The sequence below is a fragment of the Syngnathus floridae genome, chromosome 9 (assembly GCF_059516105.1).
Source record: "Syngnathus floridae isolate MCC-2025c chromosome 9, RoL_Sflo_1.0, whole genome shotgun sequence".
Classification (NCBI taxonomy): Eukaryota; Metazoa; Chordata; class Actinopteri; order Syngnathiformes; family Syngnathidae; genus Syngnathus; species Syngnathus floridae.
The window spans coordinates 7,968,302-7,996,126 of record NC_142421.1 but is presented as its reverse complement, the minus strand read 5'-3'; the positions used below and the strand labels follow the sequence as shown (position 1 = coordinate 7,996,126).

Below are 27,825 nucleotides of genomic sequence, written 5' to 3'. Positions count from 1 at the left end.
AGTGTCCTGACAGCAGTTAAAAGCTAATTTGTTTAATGCAAGGAAAAGCACTGCAGTATTAAATAATACATGTCATAAAACGTCCCATGAGCATACTTCTGCACACATCTAAATTTTTGCGGAAATAGATCACTTTTATTAGATGAAAGAGATGGCTCGTAAAAAACAAAACAAATTAGTTTATTGAAGTTGTTAATGCAGAAATAATACAAATGATCATTTCAGTCAGTTAAAAAAGTGAAGAGAAAAGCACAAAGCAATCTTTGGTACTAAAGTTGTAAAAAGGCCACAAATGGATGTCAGTCTGAAGGGCTTGTTTGCATTAAAAACGATTTAAAAAAAAAAACTCGACATTGCCCCCCGCCAAAGAATAGAAACCCTAGTGAAGTCAGCCCAGGCTAATAAAATAAATAAAATCTAAAAACTGCCCTGCAGTTGCAACAAGAATTTTTATCTAGATGGGAAATGTAAAAGGACTTAATTTGCAGCAACTCCGAGGCTAGTCTACATTTAAAACATCTTTCAACTTACTCGTCGCTCATCTCCTGTAATAAAACTGAACCAAAGTTACTCATAGATAACATTCTACACATTCCAAGGAACCTTTTTCCTATGACAGGCCATACTAAAAAAATGATGCATAAAAAAACGTGATTATTGAATGGTTAGCATGTCTGCCTCTCAGTTCTGAGGTTCTTGATTTGAATCTCTCCCACATTCCAAAAACATGCACAGTGGGCTCACTAAAAACAAGATTTTTGCTCAAAGGTCACACTGTCTAGGTTCACCCACTGAACTCGAATCTACCTGCTGTCTTCTTCCTACTAGCCACCATGTGAGTACTGAAGTAACAAAATGGTTTGCTGATTTGCATGTGAGGATAAATTTTGCACTATGTTTGCTGTCCAGCAACAAAGCCCACAGGCTTGCAGGAGTTGGACCACTTGTATCATCATCATCACAGCCTGGGAGGGGGTCTGGAAGGCGGTGGTCCCGGGGGTACACGGGATGGGGGCGGCCCGGGAGGCAGTCGTGCTACTGGAGGGGGTATGCGTGACGGAGGCACGGTGCGGGGCCCTCTGGAAGGGGGCTTGGTGCGGGGAACCGAGTTGGAAACCAGGGATCGCTGCTCGGCGGGCGCGGGAGGAAGGGAAGCGGTGGGAAGGGGTGAGGATGGGGGAGACGGGGCGGCGCGGGGGGTGGCGCGGGTGTAGGTGGCCGACTCGCCTTCTTTGACCCGGTGGAAGCGTATGCAACGACCCTGGAAAGACACAGCAATCATGTTTAGAAATCAACTCTTTGGTCTCATGTCTGTCCAGCTGTCTCCATTCTATCATCTATCTGTCCATCTGTCTGTTTGTCATCCATCATTCCAATGACGGTTGGGGGGGGAGGATAATTATTTGATCCCCTACTGAATTAGTCACAAAGAAATGAACAGTCAAAATGTTTTGGTTGATTATTCATTATGGTAACAGGACATTATCCAAAACTGCCAAGTATGAAAGTTAGAAAATGTTTTATTGTGCAGAATAAGAATGTTAAGATGTTCCCTAAACTCACAACAAATGTACTGTTTAACATGTGAGGATATAGTGTTTGCCGTTTCGAAGTGAGCAAGCGCCGGCAGAGCTCCGACAGAAGCGAGAGTGTTTGAGGGCGGACACAGGCTCGCCTGTCTTCCCTTCACACCTGCACCACAATAGCTTGCAAAATCAGGCACACACACTGTCGTCTTCCCCTTTCCTCCTCCTGCGCTGTGACACCAAACAGAAAGTGCTTTATGTCTTGTGATGTGTTTGCAACATAAAGGCGCATTTCAAAATATGCCCACAATCGTTAACAGAGGGTGCTAATCATGATTTACAAGGCAGCAAAGAGTGGGACGCTTCTCTTATTGTCCGCATTGATTGCTGGTTGCAAAGTCGGTGTTGTTGTGAGGAATGGAGGGGGGGGGGTGCTCTCTGTGTCCTTGGTGGTCTGATTATAACACCTTATTAAACAGAGAGGCCCTGAAGTCACACAGGGGCCATTTAGATGGCCCGAGCAGTAGTAGCTTTGTGGCTTGAGGGGCGCCATTGTGCGAAAGCATGTATATGAGGGGCTGCGTAATTGATTGGGGTCAGCCCGCTCAGAAAGGGGAGGGCTGTCCAGGGGTGGGGGGGGGTTGTTGACCGCCAGGGTCTTGTCGCTGGGCTGCGGAGAACAGTCCGGTTTGGGAGCAGCAGTACAACACCAGCGAGAGCATATGGACACAATGAGAACACAAGCTCATGAATATGAGTGTGTGTGTGAGTGTGTGAGCGGGCCGTCACCGCAACATATGGCCTGAATGAACCCTCTGGCTCATGAATAAACAGAGACAGGAAGGATCGGGAGGTGGCTGTAAAAAGAGCACTAAAACAAAAGAATTAGTGTTGGCTGACAACAATTGAAGGTAAACTTTGTTGAATTGGTCTAATCGGTCTCAAATTTTAACTTTATAATATTTTGAAATGATCCATGGCTTTACCACATCTTGGCTGGATTACTGTTACACTTTGGAGTCAGCCAGCTTCGTTAAACATCACCATTAGGCTGCTCGCCCTAAACTGGAACACATTATGGCGCCCCTTCGACACGTTGGGAATTATTTTAAATAGTTTTTGAATGTCTAAATTGAGCTTGCTGTTTTTTTTTTTTTTTTTTTTAACTTGTTTTTACTTGTTTTCTGTTTCTGTTGTGACAAGCAGGTCAAAATCCCCTGAGAGAGGCTTTATCTTGAATGGAATAAGCGATGGATGGATGGATGCTTTGGACGTGTGGCAGACATTAAAAGTCGAGCCTTAAACGCTACAAGAGGTGAGTGATAAAATGTGTTGGATGAAATTAGGGCGAAGCGAGGCTTTAAGGCAAAGTGATTGGGTGATGGACGACGCGGTTGGGGGGGCATGGGGGGAGGATGTCGCGGGGGACCCTCTGGTCTCTGCCGTCCTGTGTGACGGAGCATCCGTGCCATCAGCTGCGGGGACAAAAGAAGGGAATCTCTTGTGTCACAATATGGCTCGTGGCCTTTAAACTGCCCATCTGTTTGTGTGACGCTCACTCGGCAGTGCTGACACACAACTTACAGTGACAAGCGCACACATGCGGCGCAGACGTAAAATGCAAAGACAGCGTGTGGCAGAAAGTGGCAGCACGTTGATGGCCGTTTGCAGATGCAGCGAGGTCAAAGTAATGCGAGGAGAAAGCGGAAGGAGCCCCTGAAAATGGATGCTTAATAATATTTCCAGCTTTGTTGTGCTTTTTGCCACCTTTTTTGCGTGTGTTTTTTTTTTTTCTTTCAAAAGCTACATTTCTGTCAAGTATTTTTTTTATTTTGTGGGCCCAATGTGCCCCAAAATAATTTTCTAGCGTATAATGTCAATCATTGGCATTTGTATGGTGAATTTGCACCCCCTTGTGGAGTTGCAAGCGGTATGGTACGAGAGCTTGCGTTTATGTTAGCCAAGTTTCTTTGTGTTTTTCATTTCTTGCATTTTCTTCTGTCACTTGTTGAAGCTCAACTGACAGCGGCTCATTGACAAGAAGTCATTGCAGCCTTTTATGCTCGCTGTGCCTTTCAGCTGAATCCTGCTCTCACTTGCCACAGAAGTGCACCCCCCCCACCCCACCCTTCCTCCCTCTTTTGTATATACGTGAAGAGTAGTTTCATTTTTCTCAGTTAATGGGGCATGAAGGCAGTAATGCTCATTGTTGGGGCATTTCTGTGAAGTGACAGAGAAGACCTCTAAAAACGTCTGTCCTCACAAAGATGAATTGTGCAGCTTGAAAGAAGATTTAAAAAAAAAAAAGTGACAAAGTGGGGATGAATCCATTAATGGTGACTTCTTTGCTCGACTATAGGCGCATACTGTTACATACGCCGAAGATGCGACACAAGGGACAAACTGATACATTTGACAATGACACCATTGACAACTGCAGATGTCATGTCATGGCAACCAGTATGATGATGAAAACACGTCCTCGGGGTTATAAGATGCAATATGAGGGTCCAAGGTTAGAAAATAGGCGCATCGAGTAGTGTTACACCTTTGTGTGACATCACTGGGGTGGTCAACAGAACTATTACATAAAAAGTGAAGGTTTTGACAATGGGAGGGATCAAGAGGCCATTTTATACGCATTTACTGGTAAGCTTGAGCTGCTTCTGTCGTGTGGTGCAACATACATAAGTGCAGATGTTTTCTATCTTTAAGCACATGATGACAACACTGTCTGCAACGAAGCTTTGAAGTGGTTGCTGCGCACCTCCAAAAATATCCATAATTATAGTCATATGGGCAATGTCTGGTGCGCACATTTTGTTTTTGCCGCATCCTAAATGAAGAAGGAATGCAAGCCGGTACTCACCTGGTCTCCAGGCTGAGGCCTCATTAGAGAGACTTGATCATAGCCTCTTCTAAAGAGAGCCCATAAAGCGTCTAGCTTCCCCTGGAGATGGGACACACACACACACTTAGAACACTACACATGCTTGAAAAAACTTTCACGCATCATTTGAAGACAAACCTGGATGGGCGTGTACCACCTCCTCCGTTGCGTAGTCCGGCGGTTGGGTTTTCGAGGCTTGGGTTCATAAGGCTCAAATTCCTCCTCTGGCATCTTGACGACAGCATTTTTGGGTTTGTCCAGCTTGGCACCCTCCTCGGTGGAGCCCTTCTCCCCCCAGCGCACCTGCAACAACAAATTGTTTTACCCCCCCATGAAGTAAATGTGGTAAATGTGTCAGGGTGTGTACCTCCATGCGTTTGATGCCCCCCACTCCTCGTCCTCCGTAGTACGAAGCGTCCACTGTGGGCCATCTCTTCTTGGGCATCCCATCTTCATCGTCCGATTCCTTTTGAGAGAAAAACCCTCACTCACAGCATTCCATATTCACAGTTGGTGATAAAATAAATAATCCTTGCTATAGCCAATTGATAATCATTTGATAGATAGCTACAGAATAAGAATCAGCATGATGGATAGACTTACAGGTTCTGGGGGAGGTGGAGGGGGAGGTTCTTTGATGACCTGAAGGTTAAGGAAATAAAAATCATATTAATGTAATGGACCAGAAAGAGTTGTTTGCAAATTAAGTGAAAATGCTGAGGTGTCAACTTACCACAGTGCAGCACAGGGGCCAAAACCACCACATGAGCAGCAGGGCCAACAGCAAGAACACCACCAGCAGCGAGATCAGCACGATAGTGCCGTCAAACTGCACAGACCACGCACGCAAAATCACGGCGGTGCAATTAGACCAAGAGAAAGTCCAATACAGCAAAACGTGTGCATTCAAAGTACTCACAGCCTCCTCTGATGACACACGCAACAGAGGAGACATCAGAAAGAAGAGAGGAAGAGGACTGGAGGAAATCCGAAAGAAGTTTTGAAAGGGAAAGTGAAGTTTATTCAAATAGAGTACACACACGATCTACTCACACATTCAGTTGTTGTGATGTGAACCGAGCTGGTGATGTAGGAGATGCCCTCATTCATGCTCACCTGCAGGTAGATGACCCTGCAAAACATGGAGGTGACACGCTCGCTTGGTCTACTGTACATGCTTGCCTGAAGCAGCCTGCACATTCCTCCATCTGCTCTGTCCATACTTGCACTCTCTAAAACGCTGACATGGACACTTTCCCAAAAGCCACAAAAAGGTCAAGGGAGTTCTCTGCCTTACAAACTAAATGTCCTCTGCATAGAAAGCGCAAACTTGGGTAAAATATAAAAGTATCTAAAACTCAATCAAAAAATAAATAAATTAGTATTTAAAACCAATGAAGAAAAAAAAAATATTCTGTCTGATAACGTTTTCGGATAGTTTTTCAAATCTAAATTTTGAGGAAAAAAAATGTGAATACTTTAAGATAATAATATAAAATGACAAAAAAATTATGTGTGAAAGAATCTTAAGACATTTAAGCTGGAATTGACCAATGACCATTTTTCATTCTTCTGCTGGTCTCACAAACATTTAGGTCTTTATAGACAAATCAATGGACAGATTTGTTTGTCAGTGAGCAAAACAAAAGATGCTCGCAGCCAAAGTGAGAAGTCGCAAAGGAGGCAGCTGCAGATTGTAGTTTTTGGTTTCGGGAAAAGAGCGGAGAAAGGCTTCTTGTGCTGTGCTTATGGTTTGGGGGGACACAGACAAGGGGGGCATTGAGCTTTGGGTCCACATTTGAGGAGAGGGCGGTGACGGGGGGGAGGTCACTGCAAGGTGGGGTGCGGATGGAGAGCGTGTGGGGGATGGGATGAAGAGGAGCTTTTCTGTCTGAAATCCCTTCAGCATTCTCACTCCCTTCTGAGACCCCCCTTCCTTCTATCATTCATTCACTTCCTCACCCGGCAACACTATGTTTGCTCTCCTCCATACCCTCGACACCACTGTGCCTTGACTCATACTGTCAACGACTCGGAAGGAGGAAATCGGCAATGCAGGTGGCACTCCTATACCCCGCCCCCAATCATACGGTCAGGGGACATGCTGCTATCAATCTCTATCAATCACCATCTCCCCCACTATATGTGTCTTTGCCCTGTGTTTGTGTTTGTTGCATCCGGAAGGATTGCAGTCAACACGGATTTATGTGAAGTCAGCGTCAATGACTTCATTCTAAGAGACAAGGCTCGGATAGAGCAGGAAGGGATCGAGGGGGCTCTGAGGTCTGGTTGGCAGCCTAGAGAGCTTCCCAAAAGTTTGGGAGTGGATGTCGCTGTGAAGATGGGGACCACTGTTGGCTTCCTTCCTGTTGAAGAAGAATCTGATTGCGGTATTGCACCAACGGTATTTCTCCACCGGCCATCAGGCGGCAGTTGGCCTCCTCTTTGGACCCTTTGGCCATTCACAGCTGACTTGCTCTTGAGGGTGTCAAACTGTGCTGACTGTGCACTAATGGGCTCCAGCTACATGGAAAAATGGACTCCTTCGGGCACTGTCTGATGAGGGTGCACCACATTCTCATCTGATCTCACCAAAAAAGTTGTTGCGACAGAAGGTGAAGAGACTTCGCTCTAAATGCAGGTTTTTTTTATGACTTAAATTTCAGGTGTTTTTCAGACACTTTAGTCACTTATAGTGGAACCTTAATTAACTAACAATTTTTTTTTGGGGGGGGGGAGCTCACCTTGGTTCACCAAAAAAAAAAACATCACTCATTCTGCAGATTGGATATCTTTGTATTTTGTTGTTGCAAATTAGCCCTCAGTACACAATGCACTATAAACTACATTACTACATTTTTTCTCAATTTGTATTTTACTGTATGGAGCAACTTTTATTTCGTAAAACAACAAAAATAATTGGTGGTTCTGGATGTGTGAATTTAAAAATGGATAAATGGCATTTCCATTCACTTCATTAAGTGTAGTCAGGACGATCCCAATTGACAAAATCCATATTGCAGTTACAGAGATGGCAAACAACGTGTCAAAGAGCTCTTTCTTCATGGGCCATGGTGTGAAAACACAATTCCTTGTGTAGGGAATGTTTCCCTGTGAACAAAACTACTTTGCAGACGAGCTCAAATCAAACAGGAAATCTGAGTGACAGCACCAAGACAGATGATGACTGGGAGGTGTCTGAAGCCGCAGGGCGGCAGTGTATAATTATGCACAGGACTCCGGGGCAGCGTGGCCGGGAATGCTGCTGGGCTTCGGTCCACTTGGAGCTCAGCCCAAAGCCGCGTGCTGTCTGCCCCTGTCCAAAACTTCTACTTGCCATCACCAAGGGCAGGGCTACAAACCCTTGGAGGAAACTTTACACCAGCCCTCACACTCTTTCTCTCTCCTTTAAGTGTCAGCCACAGATAGGGATACCGCACAAATAGGCACGCGTGTTCATATTTACACACATACACAAAAAGGGAGGGGGGTTGTGAAGATCTAAACCAGGAGGCGCTCATTAAGTTGTGTTCCTGGGCTCTCCTCCTGTGATTGGTGTCTGCCTTCGTTAACTGTGACAAACTCTGATTGATCGCACGCACTCAGTGACTTTGGCCAAGGACAAGTGTCGTGGCGTCTGCATCAAACTCAAGCACAAAACCGGCAAAGACACAAAGAGCTAAATTTGGTCTGTATTAAAAAAAATAGTGTGAGATTTAAAAAAATAATAAATGCAACTCACCTCCCCGCCTCTTCGATAACAGGAGCAGGACAGAGAAGGAATGTATCTTCTATTCCGGCTGGTCTCTCATCTACAGAAAAATTAAATTAGGTTTGTTTACAAGTGAGATTTTTTTTGCAGATGAGGAATGTGTTCCCATTTGACTCAGAGTGTGTCTGCCACCACAACTTACCAACAGTGTGTGTGTCATTTAATTTGAAGCTGCAGCGGACCTGGTCGATGTTTCTGGCATGGAGAAAACCGTTTCCTTTCACCACCACCTGAAATTTCTCTGAGAGACAAACACCACCGTCGATTTAATCTCATACAACATTCATTCAATTATAAAAGAACTGAGCAGTTTAGCAACGTCGTTTTTATAAGACTCAGGTTCAAAGGGAAATCATCTTCAAGCCATTTTTTTCTCATTTTAATTTGTGTCTATATGTGTGTTCCAATGGCGCTAATGCTAAAAGTGCTTCTATTCCAAAATATATGTGTGTGTGGTAGCCACGAGGCGTGTGTGCACGGTGCGTGTACGTCTTTGACCTTTACTTTCCCTCAGGCGCTGTTAAAGTGCACTGACAGGGCCTTGCCAGCATATGCCGCAGTGTCTATGTGGCTGCTTCTCAGCATATGCTGGCGAGCGGGAAGAAAACACTTGGTCGAAAAACATGCCTACGGGGCTGACAACAGCGCAGTGCTGTCAAAGTAGCTCTGACCTTACCTATGGCGCAACGCGTGACGTCCACGCATGTTGTTTTTGTTTCTTTGCCTTTTCCTGAGCTGAGTGGGAGCAGATTGTGTGTTTGCGCACCTCTAGATTCCTCCCGGCTAATACAAATGAACATTGGTCACACCTTTAACATTTAAAAGCGCCAGCGTGAAGATCACTGCATAAAAACACAGTAGGGTGTTGGCGTATACGTGACACTATTTTTTGAAAGGTCACGCAAGTCTCCGCTGCAAATATAGACATGTGTTGGATGTTCCAATGTTGCTGCTTCATTGGTTTATTTTATAGCACTGTGCAAATGTAAATGGTAACGTGTTTTCTTTCTAGAAAGGCATTTTTACAATATTTTTTTTGTGCAGTTTGCCTTTTGAGAATTTTTTTTCTGATTCAATTGTATGTGTACTGTAATTTTGTCTATGAAGCAATGTTATTAAAGTTACTTCTCATTTTTATTTCTCTGATAGGAAAAAGGAGACATTTATCTTAAGGGCGGCATTTCTCTTAACTGGATGACGTGATGCTGCCGGTGACTAATACTAGGTAAGTGAGGTCACACATTTTTGTTTTTTTACTATATTGTAAATCTGCTGAAGGGACTTCTTTACTTAACTGAAGCTGAGATATAAGAGTGCTGAGGGAGCATTATACATACGTAAACAAAAACACACATGCAAGCACAATCGGACGCAAGACAACATCATCATTTCCTGTTTGTTCCGCCCTGCTCTTGGGCTTTGCTTTAAATTTGAACCTTAACCACAACAATTAGAGGCGTCTATGAATTACCATCATTTTTTTTAAATGGCTCTTTAAACATTTCCGAAAGAGTGAAACAAGACGAATACACTTTTCCCAAAAATATGTTGAATCATGCACTGAATAGCTCATTAAACTTTAAATAGGGACTAGTGAATAAGGTGCAGTATATTAGGTTAGTTCCCTGTATGAAATATCACATGGAGGTTATATTAGCTTCCACACACACACTCTCTGTCACATACAGTGGCAGGCGAAAAGGTTAATGCTGTCACAATCATGGCAGGTCAGGACTGGTAGCACCCTCCCTGCTGGCTTGAACCATACATATGTTGCTGCCCGCCACGCTGACCACATGTCCATGTCCATCTTCACCTGAATGTTTGACGAGCATATGAAGCATACGTTTGCTTGCTTTTTTTATTTTGCTTTTGTTATGCAGGGGGCACTTGTGTGCTCGGAGAAAGTGGGGTAAGACTTGTCCGAACAACGGCCCTTCAATCACGTTAGTGCGACGGGACAGCAAAGGGCAGGGCGGGGGCCACGCAGGAAGGAACGAAGGGGAGGAATGGGTCAGACGCTAATGAAAGCAGCAATCTTGGCTGTCATGTTAGATCTCAGGTTCAACGTTCTCCCTATGCGTGCGTGTGTGTGTGGCGTCAATGCTGTCATGTCTGATAGTGTGGCCCAATGTTCAGTGTCCAGTCTGATGGCCTGTTTGCAGGCAGCTCAGCCCGGTCACTTCACATCAGTGTGAGGGACGCGTGTGTATGTGTGTGTTTGTGTGTGTGCTCTTAAAGAACAACTCTACATGTTAAAAGCCTGACTTGCATTCAGGAGACAACAGTTTGATGCAATATGTTGAGATGGTGGTTATAAAATGCTGACCAGTGCAAATTATCTTGCGTCACGCCACAGCAATCATACATGCTGTGATTATTTCTACACGGCTTCATTTAGTAACAAAGGATTCATACTGGAGTAATAAGATCAGTGCATTACAGCGGCTGCCCTTCATTAATTAGGCCAGAGTCAAGTTTTGGTTGGAGTGCGTTTCTTAGTTCACTGACCATTCGGCTGCTCATCAATCGAATATCAAATGAGGCTGTTGGAAAATATTTGGGAACACGTCGGCTGATAAACTGGTAACGAGCCAGAGATTATTATCACGTGAGGACACTTATTATCGTCCTTCCTTTTTACTTAACCATTACGTCTAACTTCTGTATTCTATTTTTAAAAGAACAAATCTAATAATACACAGCACTGCTCGTCCTTGTTCTTTCGAGAATCTCATAATGGATGATTTTTTTCCATTGGTCATCGTGGTAGCAAGGCGGGCAAATGCACTCACTAAGTGATTCCTAATAAGGTCATGTCAAAGCGTATCCATCCCATGGACTCACATGGAGACTCCTGCACCATCTCATTTGGCTTTTTTTTTTTTCACTTCCTCAAAGTGGCATCCAAAGATCAGCCATGCGAGGATGGGAGAGGAGGCCTAAGTAGAGGTTAAAGGAGCCAGAGTGGCTATTCAGCATATACGATGTGGCAAACTAGGCCAGGGAGCAAGCCATGCTTAAAGATTCATGGCTAATTCCTCTGACCAAGTCCAGTTCCTCCTCCTCCCTTTTTGGCCCACATGCTGGGGCCAAGCAACTATGCTAATCTCCCCCGGCCGGGAATGACAATACGCTGTGTGTCAGCGCGCGGTCATAAGCGTCTGTGCAATTACTCAACTTTACAGTCCGCTCCAGAGGCTTTGGATGACTGTCATCTGACACAATCACACCCACACATTTCTTTTCGGTCGTCTTAGCGAGGGAACCTTGCTCACCGCGCAGCCCTTACCTCCTGCACACACACTGGATGGCTCAGCAGCGAGGATCTCAATGCAGGACTTCTTGATGATCTAAAGCGCAAGACACTTTGATGAGATAATGCAATTGTGCGTATTTGTGTGTATGTGTGTGTTACCGAGTCAATGATGCCCCTGAGGGCTTGAAAGCCCCCCCACACAGGAAACACATGTTCCATAGTGTCCGCAATGGTCGCAAGCTAGACAAAAAGAGACACACACGGACAATGTATTTGCTTTGTTGCTACACATTCAATTTGCTTCCTACCTGGGTCTGGTTAAACTCTTTGACTCCGACGCAGTAAACAATGGCTCCCATAGATCTGGCTCTTTGAGCCTGTGAGGAAAGAAACAAAAAAAAAAAAATGCAGTGAAACAAAAAGGGTCAACAGTCGTGTTGCTGTGACTTTTACACCACCTGAAAAAGACATTAGAACCTGAATGCTCCACAAAAAAAAAATCGTGTCATATGGACATCTATTCGCAAAGCAAGAAGAAAGGACACATCGCATATTACTTCTCGCTGAGCTTTGTCAAACTGCCACTCGTTCAGTTCCCCGTCAGTCAAGGCGATGATAACACTGGCTGTCCCTGTGAAGCATGCAAAAATTCTACGCCTGAGAAATAATGTGCTAGAGATGTCACGTACATTAGCAGTAGAAAGAGTTTACCTTGATTCTCTTGATAAATCTGTGTGTTTGCCTGTCAACACAGAGACATAGGATGAATATTGTATATTTAATTCTACGCTATTTGGTAAATAGTGGATGAAATATTTTTGGCTTGCCCCTACCATCTGAAGGCCAAGGTCCATAAATGTGTCTCCTCCAGCAATCACACTTTTTAGAGATCTGAGTCCTTCAGTGATGGCCTCCCTGAAGGGTACAAACAGAAGCATTGGCAAAAATCACCCCGGAAGGAAATAAAAAAAAAGAAAAGAACAAAAGTAACGGTCTAGGTATGTAGAGAGGAGATGGGTGCGCTCATAAAAACACTGTTGACATCATGTTAAGCATGCAAATGAAATCACACAGATAAATGGTGAGCATGAATCTTTTCAGTGTCATTTTGTCATTTTAGAGGATAAGTTTTGTTTGATGCATTTTGCTTTGGCTATATTATATATATAAAAAAAAAGTTTTGCCCTTGTTATGACATAAAAACATTTTGAATAGTGAAACGTGCAGTCAAAAGGGGAATGACTTGAACAGAAATGGATGCGGTGCTCTCCAGCCTCCCAGCATTCCATTAGCTAAAAGCCTGAGAGTTGATTAAAAAAAAGTGGGCCTGTATTTTGGATTTGCACCCGAAACTTACTCTGGATTTTCTGCGACAGGAACTACGAAAATCAACCTTGCATTTTCCACATAAACATGTCATAAACAAATGTAGCTTTACCTGTTCTCAGTTAACTCCATGATGATTTTGCCATGCGTGGAGAAGACGATGAAGGACATCCTCAACATGGGACTGTGAACACACAGTTGTTTGACATTCACATTCTCCAGTCATAAGTTTGACAGATTCCATAAATGATAATGACTGCATGAATTCCATTTGTAATTTTAGATTTGGGTAATACAGCTCTGGTTATTTCTAGACTCCTCTCATGGTTTCTGCAATATTTTAGTCCTTTTTCTCGCTCCATATTTCTCTGCTTTTTCTATTTGTATATTCTGCCAGGTCGCACTGCTTGAGCAATTTTCGTGTCATAAGTTATTGTTGTTATTTTTTTTAATTGATGCGCCCACCGTTGGTGGAAATATTTTGGAAGTTACACTGAATGTGCAAAAAACGAACTTACTGAAAAGTTATTTATTAATTGTTAGTGGATACCATTTTCTGACTCCACACAAGTATTTTATTTTGCTATAAATATTTTTCAAATGTTTATATGTATTGAAACTGAATTTCCTAAGGATTAAGCCACTTTTAAACTTCCTACCACTTGGCAAATAATGACTATACCTGATAAATTTCTCTGCCAGCTGCTCCACAAAAGAGTAAATCTCAATCCAGTGATGCTTCACACTTCCAGATCTGTAAAAGGAAGTAAAAGCACTGTTGGCAGGGATTTGATTTATTTACAGTTATTTAGGAAAACAACAGCAAAATTCAGATATTCATCCTTTGAAAAACTCTGATTCTCAAAGACAAATGAAGAGATGCAACTTCAGGGAAAATGCAACAACACTTTTAACATTTGCATGTTTCAATGTTGCGTAATGCAAAGCATGAGGGTAAGATTGCAATGTCTTTGGTCACATTCCACTATGTTGCAATGTAACCTGTTAGCCTTGCTGCTTAGCCTGCTGCTACTGTTTACATGACCATCTCCTTAATGAAGCCCAGTCCCAAGGGGCTGCTAATGGGGGCTAATTGCTGTTGGACCAGAGGGTTGAGGTTAGACTGGGACAGATGCAGCAGCCCGTAGCAGTGAACATGTAGCGGGCAGCTGGCCTGCGTGTGTCCATGCGCATGTCCGTTTGGTTGTTTGTGTGTGGCGGTGAGGGGGAACAGATGGTGATGAGCACAGGCAGCCTAACAACAGGTTGAGAGAGAGAAAAGGAAGCGACATGAACAACAGAGGGCTGCACAAGTAGCACTCAGCTGGTTGCAATGACATCAAACAGCAGACATGGACGGAGAGTGGCGGGCGGGCAGGCGGGCGGTCTGAAGAGTGGAACAGGCTCGTAAAAGGGAAGAAAGTCAAAGCTGTTTAGATTCATGATGCCTTTCTTTTGTACCACCCATTTAACCAGCCACTTCCTGCTCCACTTATCTTTTTCCTAGACAGGAGGACAAGATAAAAGTTCCAGAAGGCATCTACTCAGGACACAGTCCTCACAATACCAAATAAAGGTTTGCAAAGTTCTCTTTCAGTTTCAGGATTCTCGATCAAATAAACAGAAGCCAGATTTTTTATTGCCAATTGGATTGTGAAGCTAAGCATGATGCCAGTAGATGCAAATTTGCTAATATCATGCTATAAAATATTAACTTTATGCAAAAAAAAGTGAATACATTGATAAATGCAAGATGACTACGAGTACTTGTTAATAAGGCAAAATAAAAACCGGTGGAGTCGATTGTGTTCGACGTTTGAGTAATGTCTGGGACCAATCCCAAATTTTCTGTACATGCTCTAATTCCTCCGAAGGCTCCAGTTCCGCATGATTGCCATCAGATTTTCATCTGAGATACAAATTGTAACTCTTTTACATGTATTGTAAAAGAAGGGAGACTGTAAGTAATTCATACTTGAGCACACAACTCTAAATTCCACTACAACCTCCAACACATATTTCTCTATTTGTGGGTTACAAAGGAAATAGTTCGCCTGCTATTTAGTGTAGGTCAGACATTAAGCTTAGGAATGCAGGGAGCTGATGATTCTCTTTTCATTCTGTCCATCTAGATTTATTTTCTCCGAATGCTGGACGCCTTAGTTCTCTCCCGCTGAGATGCTGCTGAACGGGGTCACCATGTGGCATTAAAGAAGGGAAAACGGCTGATAAGTTGGTTTGGAAAAAAAGCAACTTCTTCCTGGAGGCCTGCTGAGACATGCCGAGGTCCAAGCACCGGGAAAGCTGGCCATGCGTGACGCACACTCCTCGGGCTCTTCTTAAACTTTCAGAAGCAAAGGGTAAAGAGTGAAGAGCAGCTGACAGATGTTGCCGTGGACACCCCAAAGAGTGAAATGTCATTCAAAATGTTGACTTTGCAGCTCGTTTAAGGGAAATTGAGGACATGTAACGGCAAGCTACGCAAATCATTACATTTTACTAGGTCTCATTTTTCAACCCTTATCTGGTCTGCTTGTAGCATGTTTTGACATGTCTAATCGCTCTGCAGCCATGTGCATCATTTTAGCTCAAACTCAGAAATGATAAAAATGTCAATTATCATGTCTGAGCATATGCAGGCGCCACACTGCTCGGCCTCCTTTGCTTTTCCATTTCTACAGACGCCCAGAGGTATGGAATAATTGTGTCGGCTCTGTTGATGCCCACAACGGCGCAAACGCCCCCTTTCTAATTTCTATTTAAAGCTCAATCTACACCATTTTAGTGAGTCACAACTGATCTTTTTGTAAGGCTTAATTTTGCATACAGACTCCCTTTGTATTGCCCAGCTGTGCTGTAACCAGACATTCCTTCGTGCAATCTCTTCCATGATCAAACAATAGCAAAGGTGTATAAGGATTGCAGATTTAAAGCCTACACAGGACACAGCCTGCAGCTGTCTTCGCCATGCAGGCAAGGGAGGCGTCATCAGCCTGAAACTCAATCCTGCCAAGCCCAGCCCACATCCCGTGGCTCTGCTTGCTCTGTTTGCCTCGCCGTTATGAACCGGGCCAAAAGAACAACACGGCCCAATAAAACATATTAAAATCACAAAAGACAAAAAGCTCATCAAGCCTGTGCGCACTTGCACGGATGACCCGAGTCACCCTAACCGCATTGCACACCCCGAGAGCTTCATTGTTTGAGATCTTTGTCTTTTAAAAACAAACGAGGGGATTTCCCAGTTCGGTTCGACTGTATCCTGGTTCTTAGTTATCCAAAATGACGCTGAAGTACCAGGCCGGTGTGCCACGCGTTCCCAGCCTACGGGGTGGTTGCGCGGCAGAGCGCAGCCATGAGAAAGTAACAAAAGCCATAAATAATAAGAGACACTCACTTGTCCAGGACAAAGTAGAGGTCGAAGGCGCCCTGGCAGGACCTTTCCTCCTCCTCCTCCTCCTCCTGCTGTTGTTGCACTCCTTTCACCGACACATGGAGGAGGAAAAGTCCCAGCAGAAGCGGAGCGAGGAACGTGTGGATGCGCCTCCTTGCCATCTTTCTCCGCTTGCGTTCGAGTTCTCCAGCAACAGCGCCGCAACTCACCGCAAGTCTTCACATTGTCCCTCCAACATCCGCTAATGCCCGATCGACGCTTCTCAAGTTTTTCTGGCCGGGTCGAGTCGCTCCGCGTTGACTGGAAGCCGGCCTCCCTAAATCTTCCCTCTTGAGGGCTGGGGTGGGGGAAAAAAAGAAGCATGAGGCTTGCACAGGATGGAGGAGAGGAGCGACACCCGAGGAGAGACTTCAAACTCCACTTTCTCTCTAGAAAATAAAATAGTGACGAATTCATTTTAAATCGCCATACTATATCCATCCCTGCAGGATTCTTTTTATTTTTACAGTGACCGAATACTGGGACGGAAAAGAAACAAGCATAAAACATGTCAAGTAAATAAATAGCTAAAATAGATATAAACAATTAAAAATGGTACCATTCTAACCTAAATATGTTGTAATAAAGTATATTTAATGCTCAGTAGCTGGTGCATCAATATGAGTTGTGTTGCAACATACCCTACAATTATTTCTGTGTAAGCACACACTAAGCAATTCATTCTAAACTACAGAAGCATATATTTGGCATAAATATAAATCACCATACAAGTGTTGTGTATGGTGATTAATGCATCCCTATTTAGATTTACTGTTGCCCAACAACTGTTCTCGTGCAATGGTTGTAAATTGTTGTTACCATTCTTTACATTGTCGCCATCCACTTTTACACAAGTTATAGGAAAAATAATGTGTTGTTAAAAAAATATTTGAAAACGTGTTCCTCCTGACGGGTTTAATTATTGTACTGTAGGGAAGCACATATATGAGAAGCGCCTCTCAGAATGTAGCCCATTCCAAAACTGCATCAAGACTGATTGGTGGGCAAAACCACTGCGGGCATTGCGGTCTCGTTTGGCTGGATTTACGTTGATGGCACAAGAGTTGCATTTGCATTGGCACATTTATGCACATTTGGTTTGATTCTGTGAAAATACAGACGAATTGAACTTTTTTTGCTCTTTTTTTTCATGAAGTAGTCATTTATTTAGTCAAGTAATCCAACATTTCCTAGATCTTTTCAGGGTCTTCTTTTGGCACAGATATTACTCCAAAGCTAAATTTAGACCACATGGCGCACAATACTGTACACCACAAATACAAGCATATTGATTATATGAAAATATAAAAGCTGAGCACCGTTATCTTGATATTGTGTTGTTTTTTTTAATGTCATGGGCTGCGGTCTAACATCGCCACCACATGACTGCTTTCTATTCTTTGGCTACTTGTCTCCTCCCTCTGGAAAGACACGCAAACCAATCAGTAGGTAATTTGGGTAAGGGGGTGGTGGTAGTAATGAAATTGCATGCGCGTTTGCATCTTTGCGCCACGCACCAGTGGGTGTCGTGACTGACGCCGATAAGTGGGAGTGGGAGCTTGGAGGGGAGACAGTGCATCTGAACACTCGGTCGGATAACTTGCTCATCGTGGGAGCACATCGTCACAGAACATCATGTCAAGCAGGTGAGCTCAGACATCATTTGCAATCTTGCGGGATCTTTTTATTAAGAAAGCAATTGACAGTGAAGATTTATTACATGATTTTCACAACACATGTTATTGTTTGTTACATGTCAGAATCCTGGCCTTTAAAATCATTATTTTTGCGGGATAACCTGCGATTGAACTTAATGCACAGACAGAAGAGACAGTTGAGGGCAGATGGAGGAAACAAAAGAAGAAACCGAGTGAAACAAACTGAGACAAAGGACCTTAGTCCCGAATCTTAGTCTGCTTCAGCTGTGCCTGCTTGACTCAATTGACACGATTTGCAAAACGAGATGCCTAACGTCGCGTCGTTTCACCATTGCAATGCCGTACGCCGATGTAAATCAGATTATCTCTTATTTTAGAAATAAATTTGTTTGGTTTGTTATTGACGTCAAATCATTTTGTTGATAATACTGTAGGCGCTTTAATACAAAAATGCCCCCCTCCCCTCCACAAAAAAACTCAGATCGTTCTGAACCTGCATTTGAATCTACTAATGTGTGAACCAAATCCTTATTTTACAGTTTAACGATGGATCACGCCTTCCTAGCTCGGTCCGTGTGGCCGGGTGACGGTAAATTTGTGCAGCATCCCGCGGAGCTTCACACCAGCGTGGTGGTGACGCGCAGCATCCCCGCGGGGACCAGTTTTGGTCCGTGCGTGCTCCAAAACACATTTTACGACACCATCGCTTTCATTGCGCTGAAATCCAGTGACAGACGAGCCAAAGCGTGCGTGTTCAAGGTAAATTGGCTTTGGTAAATTGGTAAACACAGTAGGCTTTCATGCTAACTGGACGTTGCCAACAGGTGGACCCAGAGGCCATGCGTAATTCCGCCTTGGTGCTGTCGTGGCTCCGGTTGGTGCAGGCTGCGCGCAACGGAGAGGAGCAGAACGCGGAGGCCTTTTTGAAAGGAGGTCAACTCTACGTGCGGACCACCAGGGATGTCCATCAGGAGGAGGAACTGTTGGTGTGGTACGACCGGGAGCTGTGTCACCTTCTGGGCTTCACAGAAACCAGCAGAGGTTCTGGTGAAGGTGAGAAAAGAAATATTCTTAATATTTAGCATAACATTGCCATTCCTCAATGACTTCCACTATTTTTTTTTTAAACTCACCAAGCTCTATAGCACTTACATCAGAAGATTGGAGCGCTTTAAATGTATTGAAATGCTAGTATATAAATAGAAGAGCGCGTAATTTTAGAGTCAGCCAGAACTCCCTCAAACATCTCATGCACACAGAGACAAGCTTACTCATTGAAATTCATTTTTAAACATATTTGCCAGCTTTTTCACTAGGCATGGGAGTCTGCACTTGTTTTATTGTTTTGAACTTGTCGATTGGAGAATTTGTTTTGTGTTCTTGAACTGTATACTAATGGCATATATTTGTGTGTTTGCAGAGTTCAAATGTGTCAGGTGTGAGCAGGTGTTCAAGAATGAATATCCCTTCCTGGCTCATTGTCGTTTCCTGTGCACCCAAATCTCAAGCCACGTGTGGAGTCGTGACATTCACCATCACAAGCATGTGGAAGTCAAGAAGCAGCGGCGTGTAACAGATTTCCACAACATCGCCAGAGATTTGGAACACAAAAAAAGCGAGGCCGATGATGATGCTCCATCCGGGACTAAACGGAAATACCCGGAAGCTGTTTACCTCAAAGGCAGGAAAACAGTCCTGTTGGAAAAAACGAATATTTCAAATGATGACAACATTACCCAGCTGGACAAGCTCCAGGATGAGGCTGGAGGAGATGCATCTGACTCACCCGTGAAAACAAAAGCTGACAGAACCAAAGTGGATCATTTGGGATGTAAAAATGCTACTTCTGGAGAGGAGGGTGAATCCAAATTGACTTTTACGCATGACAGGCTGATGGATTCGGATACAGGAGAGAGTTCCGGTTTACGCTCAAGCACCGGTAGCGCTTTTTCTTTAGTCCACTCCGGCAGTCGAGAGCAGAAAAGCGCATTTTGTAAACCCAGTAAGAGGATCTCTGAAGGTGAACTGCATCAGCCTAGCCCAACAACGATACATTCAACTGTCCTGGAGGAGATGAGAGAGACCTTCACGCCCAGGACCGTTTCAGGATACAACAACCTAATGGCTCCAAGCATCCTCAGCAATGACGTTCACACGCTGCCTTCCCCCGTCACGCTAAACGCCGCCTTCCATTACGCATCGGAGCACTGGTCAAGAACGGCTCAGGTCCAATCCGCCTCGGCCCTGACAGTCCTCCCGCCCACCTTCACCTCCTTTGGCGTGTCGGTGCAAAACTGGTGCGCCAAGTGCAACCTGTCTTTCCGCATGACCTCTGACCTCGTCTTCCACATGCGCTCCCACCACAAGAAGGAGTTTGCCGCAGAGTCCCAAGTGAGGAGGAGGCGGGAGGAGAAGCTCACCTGTCCTATCTGTCACGAGTACTTCCGAGAACGACACCATCTGTCCAGACACATGACGTCACACAACTGAGACCTCCCTTAGTAGAAGAAAGATGTATTCTTTTACGGAGGTTTCGCTATTTATTAGATTTAGAATCCAGGATTCACAACGAGACTTTGATGTTGAACAGTGAATGTAGATAACTGTAATAAAATAGCATATGGCCAGTACAGCCTTGTCCGCTAGAGGGCGGCAGAGGTACATGGACGCTGACCTCGAAGGCACTTGTCTGTACTTCAGGCTTCAGTGTTTATGGTCTACTGATGACTTGGTGCCTTAAGGAGCTCAGGATGGAAAATAGATGGGAGATGTAGAGGACAGCTCATGATTGTCACGCATATCTCCAAGCGGTCCTCTTATTATTATTTATCCTGCTTTGTACATGCCATGTGTGTGTTTGCACCTTTACAAATCTACTTTTGTCAACATGAAATAATGTGTGTGTGTGTTTTTAAATACCTCTACATTTTAGTTTTGCATTTGAACAATAAATAATTTATTGTATCTTAAAGAACCTCCATTAGGAAGAATTGATTAAACGTTTTAAAATTCGTAATTTGTAGTGATTGTTATAATATGAGACCACAATTGTTGCACAAGCAAAATGAAAAAGTGAACTGAAATCAGGCTGAGCAGTAGATCAGCGTCTTGATACAATTGTCATTCGTCAGCATATCTAAATTAAATCCACATAGGGCCTCAGTCGTATTGTAATATTTTTTTATTTCTTTCTCTTTAATAAAGCAAGCTTTGGAAAGGCGGATATAAATTGGTGCCTCTGTGTCAGGTCAATGAGGCATGAAGGAGGTCTGAAGTTGAAGGGAAAGGCAAACACTCCAGCCTGTTCAGTGTGTATTTTAATGTCCGTTGTAAAACATAGAACGCATGCTTGGTTGGTCCTCACTGATTTGTTGTACCACAACACTGGTAAGTTGATTAACCAGCCATGGAGTTCATTGCTCATTTTGCAAAAAATGTTCACAGTTAAGTTGGACGTTAAAGTGTCCCATCACTGTCAGTACAAGGAGGACAATCCCACAAAGTACTCCGAAACAGTCCTTTTCTTTAAGTGTGCTCTTTGTTGCTTTATGAATAGCTCAAATCCAAATGTTATTGAGTAAAAAATAAGTGTTTTTATGTAAATAGTACTAATTGTTGACTGAGATTTATTCTATTAAGTGGTCAATCAGCTTTTGTCCTAATTTCTCTGAGTTAAGCAACCATGTGAGGAATTAACATTTTACCCCAGACAGAAAATCCTCTGTGGCCCAAAATTGACTTTATTTCTTGTTTCTCATTTTCAGGAAAACAAATATTTTCTTCTTGGTTTCTGGCTTGGCTCATTTCTTCTTGGCATCCTCGTTGTGGTTTTGTCAACTGGAACTGACCACTGTAAGTACACTCCCGTGACTCCGATTGTGGTTGATGCTGGGTTCATGTTGTAATAGCAAATTGTAGATTCAGACTGTAAAAGGGATCAGTGGGGAAACGAGGGGAAAAAATGAACTCGGATGTAAGTTTGATTTACGACGACTTGTCATTGCTGTCATCGTTATAATTTAAACACCATTTAACTTTAAAGCTGAGAAACATCTCAAGTTACATTAACACTTGAGTCCATGGACCACAATAATACAATACAATGACCACCGGATAAAATACATAAATCTTTATTCCGGTATATTAAAATACAATTAAAACAACACTGACACAACACCACGTATAGTTAAATCTATACATCATGAAATAACACAAAACGTATATTTGCTTTGTTTTTCTTCCTTGTAAAATTAGTACCGGTGCAGTCCCTTAGTATCAGAAATAAATGTACACAGACGTTTTTATGGTACTTGCATGGATTTCCTAAAAGTTTTTGTTGTCCAATTTTATATTAAAAACCACAGCAACTCATATTAGACAGTAAAACAAACACTGGATAGGAGATTGTTAAAAAAAAAAAAAAAAACATTCCACAAAGTGATACACAAGTTTGTGTTTTGGGATGACAGCAGTTAATGTTGCTGGCAAAACAGCACTCAGATACGCCCATGCACACTTGACTGCAGTAAACACAAATGTCTGTCCCCAAGTGCTTACGAAATGTCTTTTGGAGACTAAATGACCATCCACTGTAGGCAAAGGCAAACTTCAAAGTACTCTGTTGTTACAAACAGATGTGAAACTCATTGCCAACTTTTGTACACCGACGGCAAAGCGAGCGCAGTGTAATAACTGTTGAATAATCAAGCGGTCCCCTCTGTCATTTCATTGTTAGTTTCAGACACCAAGACTCCCACTTAAAAACACAAATTCTCAAGATTTTTTTCTGCAGATAGTCCTTTGAGAAGAACATCCTGTATTTAGGACTAGGGAGGGGTGGCTGGGTGATTCCTGGGTTTTGAAGTTCAAGGGTCTGACGTCTTAATTAGCGCATGGCGGTTTCCTCCATTAACCATTAATCCACCACGGCCACATCAGTCACGTTATTTGGTGGACAACAAACGTGGCAGCCTTTAGTGGGGGGAGAAGGCAATAATAGGTCAAGAGGCTTCTGGAGGCTGGGGGAAGGTATCTTGGAGTGGAATCTTCCTGCCTTTGTAGTTGCTTCTTTTTGAACAGTGGTGCTTGCCTACTAGGTTTGTATAAACAACCCACCCCACCCTCCTCCACAAACCAAGCATGGAACAAAGAATAACACAGATAAAAATGTTTTTTTAAAATATATACTAGTGTTGGATTAAATTACAATTTTTATTCTACTTTATACACATCTACTTTTGACCTTTTCATAATTTAAACACATATGTACAAAGAAACATCTAAAACAGTAGCTTATAGCCTTATAACTGAAAAAAAAAGAAAGAAAATATTTCTGCTTTCATTGTAATACTTTAAAGGTGTGATGAGGATTTCCAGATGTGACAATTGAATTTTTTTTCTCTCTATCCAAAATTGGTAGCGTAATGGATGTCTTGAAATAAACTGTACAAAGTAAACAAGTATAAATAGAGAAATTGCTGTTTAAGTTATCATTATGAACATTACTGGGACAAACTGATTGTTTCCTGAAAATGTTGTCTCCACAGAAAACGTAGAAACGAGAGAAAGAGCAGAACAAACATCACCGAGCTGGAACGACTAAAAGTTATTTTTCATTCTCCATAAGTCTTTTCTGTTTCAGTCTGCCTCAGGCTTGTTCTATCCTTCGCTGTTATCATTTCATCTGCAGGAGCAGGACTGGACAGACATATCGGGGTACACCTTGAGCACCAGATCCTTGGATTCTTCTCGGTAAAGCACTGCCAGAGGACTCATCCTCTCCGGTACACAGCAAGGCTCCGGAACCCCGGAAATAATCCCGACGGCTCGGACTATGCTTTGGATGGTGGCGTGGTTTGAGGGCCTCACCACCTGGCAATAGTTAGAGAAGAGGTTAAGGTCATGTGGCTTCGATTGGACCAAATGGGACAAGGTAAGCTAGAATCAGTGTCTTACCTTGGGCATTGGGAATCCACATGTGCCTGAGCAGTAGTAGGCGTCAAAAGCCTTGGGTGCGACGATCCACTCGCTCCAGCCGATGTCTGCGAAATCCACCCGGAGGTTCTTTCTGGAGCAGCCGTGGTGCCGAGTGTCTGCCCACTGTTTTCTTCTGGCCTTGCGCATGGTGTCATCATCAAAATTCAAAAGAGGTGTGCGGGAGTGATGAGCACTTGCCTTATTGTGCTTCCTTACATCCTTCACCTCATGTTTCTGCACTTGTCTTTGACTATCCACCTCTTTGTATCTTCTCACAGATGAGGCTTCAAATTTAGACCTGTCTGATGTTCTTTGTGTTGATTCGTCTTTTTCATGTCCACCTCTACTTTGCTTGCCCCCATCCTCGTGGCTTTTCCGTTTCTTTTCCTGCTTCCCAGCCTTCGGTTTGGCTTTGAGAGCCGGATACCATGAGCTCTCCCAAAGGTCATCCTTCCTGTATCCATCGGTTCTGTAGTCAACCTCGGGCAGCTCATTGTTCTGGATGGACTCTGGGAGAGAAGTGGCTTCCCTCCTCACACGTCCTTTCAACTGTGGTGAGAAATTGGGTCCGTACATGAGGTCGGGGGACCGCGAGGGCTCGCCACTCTCAGAAAACGGGTCGTATCTCTGAAGACTTGGGTACACACTGTTAGGTTCTGCCAAGGCGAGGTCATCTGCGTAGACTAACAGGTAGGCCCCACCTGAGTCCTCTGCTTTGTAATGCTGCCCTAAGTCCAACTCCACTGACACCAGGCGGTGACCCTTATCCCTCGCCTCCTGTATGACCTGGGTCACGTCTTTCATCTGCCACACCCCTCTCCTGTTGGGGTGGAAGGTCACATTGCCTAGGAACGACCCGGTTGACCCAGAACTGACTCCCGACCCTGAGGAGACAGCACGAAGGAGCAGGCTGACGAGCGGAGAGGGCTGCGTGGCCGAGGACCGGCAGGATGTGCTCTTGAAGCGTTTACAGATCCACGCTTTTTGGGGAGGGAGCCGTCCTAGCAGGAAGTGGAATGTGGCTGACAGGATGACCTCAGAGTCCTGCAGGGTTGTGAGGTTTAGATGGTAGACAGTCCTAAGGTCAGAGGGCACTGCAAAGACAATCCATCAATCAGTACGCATGTCACTGTCATCGCTTCCCATTTCCAAACTTGGCCGAGTCACCTTTTTGTTACATTGTCACTTCCTGTTTTGTACTGCCTGTTCCGCGCAGGCCACAAAAAGGTAGATGACAGCTCATGCGCGGCGAGAGTTTGTTATGAAGCCTTACCAAATGTTAATTTTTCTTATACTGGCAAAAGCTGATTAGGCCTCATTTTGATAATTTATCTAAAAATAAACAGTACACATTGTATTTCAACACACAGGTGCTTCCATGTTTTTAACGTGGCCATATCAGCCAATATTTGTTTCCATACTTTCCATCATTCTTGAAAGTTGATTTTGGACAAGTTTGCTATGATGGGGAATTAGTGTTTTGCATCAGTACGAAGATAAAAATCTTTTCCAAAATAGGAATGGAATGGTGCTCCGCAACAAAACCTCATTTGAACTTCAGTTTTGACTGTAAAAGTTGATAAAGTCATGCCAAAACACACAGATGTGTAAATGGATAACAAATTGGACTTCACACACGGTGAAGTGGTTCAATTAAAAACGTTCCCTTAAATCCTGCGTTGCCGGGTTGTGCCTGCAGAAGCCGGCCTGTAAGAGGAACCAGACTCTTGGGGATGTGGGTGGCAGGGGAGGAGGTCGCTTTCCAGATTCATGATGAACATTAACTTCAACAGCAGACTTATTGTTCATTGTGTAAGAGTTCAACGGAAGTATGGACTGACTCAGGAGATATACATTACCTCAGATTCAGCCTGCATATGGAAATGCTTACCTCAAGCTTCGCTCTAAGCTTTTTTAATACAGCCTGCACCCTCTGCCCATGCAGGCACCGCGACACAATCGACTGTTTTAACAGCTCTTTCATTGTTGTGAGAAGTCCCTCACATCTCTTCTTAGATTACACCAGGCCATCGCAGTCAAAATACGCGCCTGTTATGTTACGCTATGTGAGAAGTACATGGGATATAAAATGAGTTATAAAAACAGCATCAAACGTGCTGTGACTAAGCTGGCTCCGCAACGTGAAGTCACACATGTCCTGGAGCCACAACACAAACACAGAATCCATGACAATGACACTCTGAGGCGCCACTCTGCGGTTGAAGCAGACATAAAGTCGGGCATGGCTCGCGGGGTATCACAGGCATTTTTTTTTTCATCTGTGGATAATGGATCGGACTCTCAGTAGAGAGGAGGCAGCTGCTGCAGCGTCACAGCATCATTTTAATGCATTCTCAGACTGTTCCAAAACACTCACACCTATTTAGAGCGCTTGGCTGAGTCAGGGAGCCCTGCTGAGAGCACTGCATGGCCACAAAATTAGGGACATTTGAATCAATGAGCTAATAATACGACATTAATAAAAAATGTTTGCGGTATAATTCTAACAATACTTTTTTATTTTTTATTTTCAACAGTGGTTTGGAATGCTATTGCACCATTCTCTTTTAACCTCATTTTTCACTAATGGAAACTAAAGCCACAATAATAAACACAATGCAATGTTAATTACTTTGGCTTTGTTTTGGGTCTATTGAGCACGGTTTGTTAGGTCAGTGGCGGCACGGTGTCTGCGGTGGGTGGTTCGAATCTGGGCTCTGGCCTTCTTGTATGGATTACTTTCAAGTTGTACAAGTTGTCCTTGTGTGTTATTGAGTGTGAAAGGCTGTTTTAAACAGTATGTGCCCTGCGATTGGTCGGCGACCAATCCAGGTTGGACCTAGGTGAGGCTCCAGCTCACCTGCGACCCTAATTAATATTAGTGTTATAGAAAATTGATGGATGGCTGATGGCTCTTAGAAATAGTGTATTTTAATAACAAGTTGGCACAGTGACAATTAGAAGTAAATAAAAAAAATATAATGCAAATATTTATTTATTGTTTTTCTTTATTTTTTTTTTCCCTGTTGCATTTCACTCACCTTGGCTTGCTCTGAAGCTCCTGGCCGTGTTGCCCTCTTTGAGACGCTGCTCCTTGTTGCATCTCTCATGCAATTTGGACATGTGTTGGAGGAGCACGTCCTGGTTCAGTTCACCTGAGGAGGGCGGCCGAGGGAAGCTTGCTCCCTGCGCGATCGGAACCGACGCCACAACAAGGAAACACTTCAACACGAACTGCTGCAGGTGCGTGGAGAACATCGTCGTACCTGTCCTTAAAAGTCCTGCAACAACGAGGGCGCAAATCCAGGAGTGAGATCGTGAGGGTGAAAAGAAAGTTCAAAAAGTCAACTCCAGTGGTGAGTCAAGACAATATTGTGCGTTAAAGTTCCACGCTGTCCTCTCATGTGCTTCTGATCGAACCTCCACGTACACGCCGAATGTGTGAAACTGGTCCAAGAGTTCAGGCAGCTTCATTTATTTCCAAGTATGTGTGCGCGCGCGTGTGTGACTATGCATGTGCGAGTGTGTGTGGTTTGCCGAGTTGCTGACGTACACTCCAGTGGGGCCAAAGAGCTCTCTGTGCAACCAGCAGTGGAGGTCATGATGCTGACACCCCGCCCCCCTTTCTCCTCTTTTTTCACATCATGATGATGTGTTCTAGTCTAGTGTACTCATAGCGCCATGGCACTCACAAATATAGCACAATTTGCGCACATTTGTTTTGCAGTGCTCAGACAAAGCCACTTTTGAACCCTTTTAAAATATATATATATATTTGGCAATTCCAACTCAACATTTCCAGCTCTCCCTTATTATTTCCAGTAAAAGCTTTTGACAGTCTGTAGTCACACATAATTAGCATTGAAATGCCTATAATAATAGTGGTGCTAACCACCCAAGGGTTATTGCTCTTAACAGTCATCATTTGGTGTGAATCTGTGGTTTATTATGCACAACTGTGGTGGGATTACTCTCTTTATATTAT

The 27,825-nt window shown here is 43.7% G+C and overlaps 4 protein-coding genes and 1 long non-coding RNA gene across 7 annotated transcripts in view; 3 read left to right on the top strand and 2 right to left on the bottom strand.

The window, feature by feature from the left end:
* Positions 1 to 159: 159 nt before the first annotated feature.
* Positions 160 to 16,520, bottom strand: antxr1d (ANTXR cell adhesion molecule 1d). Its single transcript, XM_088384634.1, has 18 exons — positions 16,171 to 16,520; positions 13,456 to 13,527; positions 12,886 to 12,957; positions 12,281 to 12,362; positions 12,159 to 12,189; positions 12,005 to 12,078; positions 11,756 to 11,824; positions 11,607 to 11,687; positions 11,481 to 11,541; positions 8,331 to 8,429; positions 8,159 to 8,228; positions 5,470 to 5,548; positions 5,150 to 5,245; positions 5,020 to 5,058; positions 4,784 to 4,882; positions 4,555 to 4,719; positions 4,396 to 4,476; positions 160 to 1,261 (listed from the first exon to the last, which is right to left on the bottom strand). The coding sequence occupies exons 1-18, from the start codon at positions 16,326 to 16,328 to the stop codon at positions 959 to 961; spliced, it is 1,731 nt and encodes a 576-aa protein (XP_088240760.1). The 5' UTR covers positions 16,329 to 16,520; the 3' UTR covers positions 160 to 958.
* On the top strand, positions 2,229 to 17,220 carry LOC148393291 (uncharacterized). Of its 2 annotated transcripts, none has more exons than XR_015860233.1 (5): positions 2,229 to 2,437; positions 2,733 to 2,841; positions 9,338 to 9,413; positions 14,285 to 14,349; positions 14,906 to 17,220. It is a non-coding gene; the product is annotated as an uncharacterized LOC148393291 (long non-coding RNA). The 2 variants fall into 2 exon arrangements; XR_015860232.1 differs by having other exon boundaries at positions 14,281 to 14,349.
* A 469-nt stretch (positions 17,221 to 17,689) lies between these two features.
* znf488 (zinc finger protein 488) lies at positions 17,690 to 21,183 on the top strand. Its single transcript, XM_088384636.1, has 4 exons — positions 17,690 to 17,852; positions 18,404 to 18,623; positions 18,689 to 18,917; positions 19,285 to 21,183. Exons 1-4 carry the CDS (start codon positions 17,842 to 17,844, stop codon positions 20,352 to 20,354), a joined length of 1,530 nt encoding a protein of 509 aa, XP_088240762.1. The 5' UTR covers positions 17,690 to 17,841; the 3' UTR covers positions 20,355 to 21,183.
* Positions 21,184 to 21,978: 795 nt separating this feature from the next.
* Positions 21,979 to 27,394, bottom strand: gdf10a (growth differentiation factor 10a). Its single transcript, XM_088385398.1, has 3 exons — positions 26,882 to 27,394; positions 23,820 to 24,934; positions 21,979 to 23,735 (listed from the first exon to the last, which is right to left on the bottom strand). The coding sequence occupies exons 1-3, from the start codon at positions 27,096 to 27,098 to the stop codon at positions 23,544 to 23,546; spliced, it is 1,524 nt and encodes a 507-aa protein (XP_088241524.1). The 5' UTR covers positions 27,099 to 27,394; the 3' UTR covers positions 21,979 to 23,543.
* The window catches only part of mapk8a (mitogen-activated protein kinase 8a), a 45,171-nt gene continuing 44,385 nt past the window's right edge, over positions 27,040 to 27,825 (top strand). For both annotated transcript variants that reach the window (XM_088385402.1, XM_088385401.1), the window contains exon 1: positions 27,040 to 27,196. The gene's annotated coding sequence lies outside the window, so the exon portion shown is untranslated. The remainder of the gene's footprint in view (positions 27,197 to 27,825) is intronic.

Excerpts from the sequence above, each read along its gene's own strand:
- znf488 (XM_088384636.1), top strand. Across the intron at positions 18,624-18,688 it reads CCAAAGCGTGCGTGTTCAAG|GTGGACCCAGAGGCCATGCG; the intron begins GTAAATTGGCTT and ends CGTTGCCAACAG. Across the intron at positions 18,918-19,284 it reads CAGCAGAGGTTCTGGTGAAG|AGTTCAAATGTGTCAGGTGT; the intron begins GTGAGAAAAGAA and ends GTGTGTTTGCAG.
- antxr1d (XM_088384634.1), bottom strand. The coding sequence starts at position 16,328 with ATGGCAAGGAGGCGCATCCACACGTTCCTCGCTCCGCTTCTGCTGGGA. Across the intron at positions 12,363-12,885 it reads ATGGAGTTAACTGAGAACAG|GGAGGCCATCACTGAAGGAC; the intron begins GTAAAGCTACAT and ends TGTACCCTTCAG. Across the intron at positions 5,059-5,149 it reads GGCCCCTGTGCTGCACTGTG|GTCATCAAAGAACCTCCCCC; the intron begins GTAAGTTGACAC and ends CTTAACCTTCAG.
- gdf10a (XM_088385398.1), bottom strand. The coding sequence starts at position 27,098 with ATGTTCTCCACGCACCTGCAGCAGTTCGTGTTGAAGTGTTTCCTTGTT. Across the intron at positions 24,935-26,881 it reads GAGCTTCAGAGCAAGCCAAG|TGCCCTCTGACCTTAGGACT; the intron begins GTGAGTGAAATG and ends TTGTCTTTGCAG. Across the intron at positions 23,736-23,819 it reads GTGGATTCCCAATGCCCAAG|GTGGTGAGGCCCTCAAACCA; the intron begins GTAAGACACTGA and ends AACTATTGCCAG.